At 49.8% G+C, this 3,827-nt stretch overlaps 1 protein-coding gene across 1 annotated transcript in view; it reads left to right on the top strand.

Annotated features, from left to right (window-relative positions):
• Nucleotides 1-2,065: 2,065 nt before the first annotated feature.
• The window catches only part of LOC109923659 (transmembrane 4 L6 family member 4-like), a 14,624-nt gene continuing 12,862 nt past the window's right edge, over nucleotides 2,066-3,827 (top strand). Inside the window, exon 1 of the mRNA XM_048620025.1 lies at nucleotides 2,066-2,402. Coding sequence (XP_048475982.1) covers nucleotides 2,223-2,402 — 180 coding nt within the window. The 5' untranslated portion in view covers nucleotides 2,066-2,222. The remainder of the gene's footprint in view (nucleotides 2,403-3,827) is intronic.

Here is a 3,827-nt window from a genome sequence, read left to right as displayed (position 1 = left end):
GGGTGGATTGGCCGTGCTAAATTGTCCCATAGTGCCCAGGGATGTGCAGGTTAGGGTGGATTGGCCGTGCTAAATTGTCCCGTAGTGTCCCAGGGATGTGCAGGTGAATTAGCCATTGGAATTACAGGGATAGGGGGTGGTACACTCTATGGAGGGTTGGTCTGGGCCGAATGGCCTCCTTCCACACTGCGGGGAATTCCCTCAGATCTTGTGTACCACCCCCTATCCCTGTAATTCCAATGGCTAATTCACCTGCACATCCCTGGGACACTATAGCACGGCCAATCCACCCTAACCTGCACATCCCTGGGACACTATAGCACGGCCAATCCACCCTAACCCGCACATCCCTGGGCACTGTAGGACAATTTAGCACGGCCAATCCACCCTAACCTGCACATCCCTGGGACACTATGGGACAATTTAGCACGGCCAATCCACCCTAACCTGCACATGTTTGGACTGTGGGAGGAAACCCATGCAGACACGGGGAGAATGTGCAAACGCCACACAGACAGTTGCCCGAGGGTGGGATCGAACCCGGGTCCCTTGCACTATGAGGCAGCGGCGCTAACCACTGAGCCACTGTTGCACCAATTGAGAACATCCTGAGGCTCCATATTTACTCCAGAAAAGAGGACGTTGAGGTGCGCCCTGAGGGTGAGGTGTCTTCGAAATTATTGTAAAACCAAGCACCGCTGGAGATCTGAAACCAACAAGAAATCAAAATTGCTGAAGAAACTCAGCAGGTCTGGTAGAATGTGTGACAGTTTTCTCTGCACTGATATTGCCAGACCTCCTGAATTTCTCCAACACTTTCTGGGATTTTCGTTTATTTAAAGTTATTTTGACAGGGCAGCTGCTGAAGAGATACCCCCGAACCAGGGTCCAACAACATGAGGTCACGAATAAATCCAGTGGGGGACTCAGAAGAAGCCTTTATGCTCTGAGAAGGTGTGACTCTCTCCCACACGGAGTGGACAAGGTGAGGTCTATTTGAGCACCAGCTGGATAAACACACGAGGAATGTAAGGAGGGTGCGTTGGTAAAGGAGGGGCAGTTCGGTGGAGCAGAAACACTAGCATGGAGTAGATGGGCCACATGGCCTATTTCTGTGTTGGGGACTGGTGGAGGGAAATGGATATGTGGTCACCTATGAATGCCCCTTTGAGCAACTCCACCCTTGGGCGATTAATGCGCTCAAGGTCATACGGTGCCATTGACCCTCTCCCTCTGCTAGGCTCGCAAAGAACGAGGAAAGACTTGATTTATTTGACAATGAGTTGTCAGGCTGGAGCCAAGCATCGAGTTACAGGGATGTCGTCAGTCTTTGGGATAGTTAGATCTCACAGGGATTTACTGTAATGTCTTTATTATAGGCAAACAGAAACTGGGAGTCACGAGTGCCCAAAGCTGAGGCACATTCAATGGTCACAGTGCGCAAGGAGACCATTCAGCCCGTCCAATCTGTGATAGTCCTCTGTGAGAGCAAATTAGCCGTTCCTTCTCCCCGCTGCATCTTTTCTCCTGAGTCCTGGAGAAGTCATAGGGCATGTGGGTGTTTTCTGGTGCACTCGGAACTTTTATGACAATTACGAGGAGGTATTATTTTAGGGCGATTGGAGGAAGGTATAGGAGTAGGTTCTTTATACAGAGGGTGATGGGGGAGTCAGATACTTTAGAGACTTTTAAGCGACTCTTGGAGAGGCACATGGAGGATAGTAAAATGTAGGGTATGCAGGGTAGATTGATCTTAGTAGGATAATGGGTCGGCACAACATCGTGGGCCGAAGGGCCTGTACTGTGCTGCACTGTTCCATGTACAGTACAGGGGGAGTTCCGCCTAACTGCGCTATGAGCTCAACACGAGAGCACGTTAATCGTTTATGGGACCAGGAGCATTGATCGCTTTATCTGCAGGTTCAAGGTTTTCGCTCTGCAACCCTTACACGTAATGCATCTCTCTGGTAACTGTCATTTCCCCACCAATGCAGGCAAGCAAAGCAAATAGAGATAAGGAAGGAGAGACAGAGAAATAAAAACCCTGCACAGTGCCCCATACCACTCACCACTGACCTGATTTGGAAGCCAGCTATCTCTTAACAGGAAACGTAACCACCCAGTTTATCATCCCTGTGGCGTCCTGGCTCTATAAAACCCCTGTTGCTTAAGCCTCTGGCTGCTCATTTTGGTGCGTACGCACTATCAGCTCTGTCGGGGAGATGTGCACGGGAAAATGCGCCAAGTGTATCGGGGCTTCCTTGTACCCGTTAGCATTCTGCTGCATCGTGGCAAACCTCCTGCTGTTTTTCCCCAACTTTCAACTGGATTATGTTCAGGACACCAGCAAATTGACGCCGGAGGTGTTGTACCTTGGAGGGATCTTCGGAGGTGGGATCATGGTGAGGGCTTTCTTTCATCTCTATCTCTCGGGGAGCCAGCAAGGACTACGGTTATTCTATAGGGAAGGCTATTATTAAATTGGAGAGGGTGCAGAAAAGGTTTACCAGGATGTGACCGGGGCTTGAGTTACAAGGAGAGGTTCAGACGCTTTCCCACTGGAGTGTAAGAGGCTGAGGGGTGACCTTATAGAGGTTTGTAAAATCATGAGGGGCATGGATAGGGTGAATAGCAAAAGTTTTCCCCCCCACTAAGGTAAGGGAGTTCAAAACCACAGGGTGTATTTTTAAGGTGAAAGGAGAAAGATTTAAAAAGGTTCCGAGGTGGTGCGAGTAAGGAAAAGGAACTGCCAGAGGAAGTGGTAGATATGGGTGCAGTTACAACGTTTGAAAGACATCCTGAACAGGAAAGGTTTGGAGGGATATGGGCCAAACACAGGCCAAATAGGGCTAGTTGAGTTTGGAAAACCAGGTGAACTTGGATGAGTTGGACCCAAGGGTCTGTTTTCGTGTTGTATGACCCCCACCCCCCAACCCTATGATGCTGTCTGGTTAAACTAGTTCTGTGATTGCAAACAATGTAAGGGCGTGATAAATCAGTTGGGGATAATGGCTTTTCCAATTGCCCAGAGAATCACACCCAGCTTCACGAACAAATTTTGCAAATTAATCAGGGAGCAAAATGACAGTGCATTTAAAAATGTACCTTTCTCTAAACACACCTCCCTGCCCCACCAATTTTCATTTATCCTATTAATGTGGGGAGGGGAATAACAGGATGATGGAAGGCAAGGGCACTCGACAGGTCTATATCCGATGGGATTTGGCAGCACACTTTGGAGGGCAGTTTTGATTTGTTACTGTCGCATGTACCGAGATACAGTGAAAAATTTTGTTTTGCATTCTATCCAGGCAAATCATACCTGACGCAAGTTCCTCAGGGGAACAGAGCAGCGTATAGTGAAGGAGTTAACACCTGGAGGGGTACGGGCCAGTGGGGAGATCAGGAGGGTTGTACTTTCGAAGTGAAGGGAAATTTCTTTTGGGACCTCACTCCCCTGATCATAAGATGTGCCTGAGGCATGGAGGACAGAGAGTGAGATTGCACTATCACTGGTATGCATGCTATTTCATTTGAACCCTGTGCTTCAGCCCCTACACCCCTCTCCCTATCTCTGTCACCTCCTCCAGCCCCCTACACCACCTCCCTATCTCTGTAAACCCCTCCAGCCCCTATACCCCCTCCCTATATCTGTCACCCCCTCCAGCCCCCTACACCCCCTCCCTATCTCTGTCACCTCCTCCAGCCCCTACACCCTCTCCCTATCTCTGTAAACCCCTCCAGCCCCTATACCCCCTCCCTATATCTGTCACCCCCTCCAGCCCCCTACACCCCCTCCCTATCTCTGTCACCTCCTCCAGCCCCCT

The sequence above is a fragment of the Rhincodon typus genome, chromosome 45 (genome assembly GCF_021869965.1).
Source record: "Rhincodon typus isolate 14 chromosome 45, sRhiTyp1.1, whole genome shotgun sequence".
Lineage (NCBI taxonomy): Eukaryota > Metazoa > Chordata > Chondrichthyes > Orectolobiformes > Rhincodontidae > Rhincodon > Rhincodon typus.
Note: the sequence above shows the minus strand (reverse complement) of the source record. Positions and strands in the feature narration are given on the sequence as shown.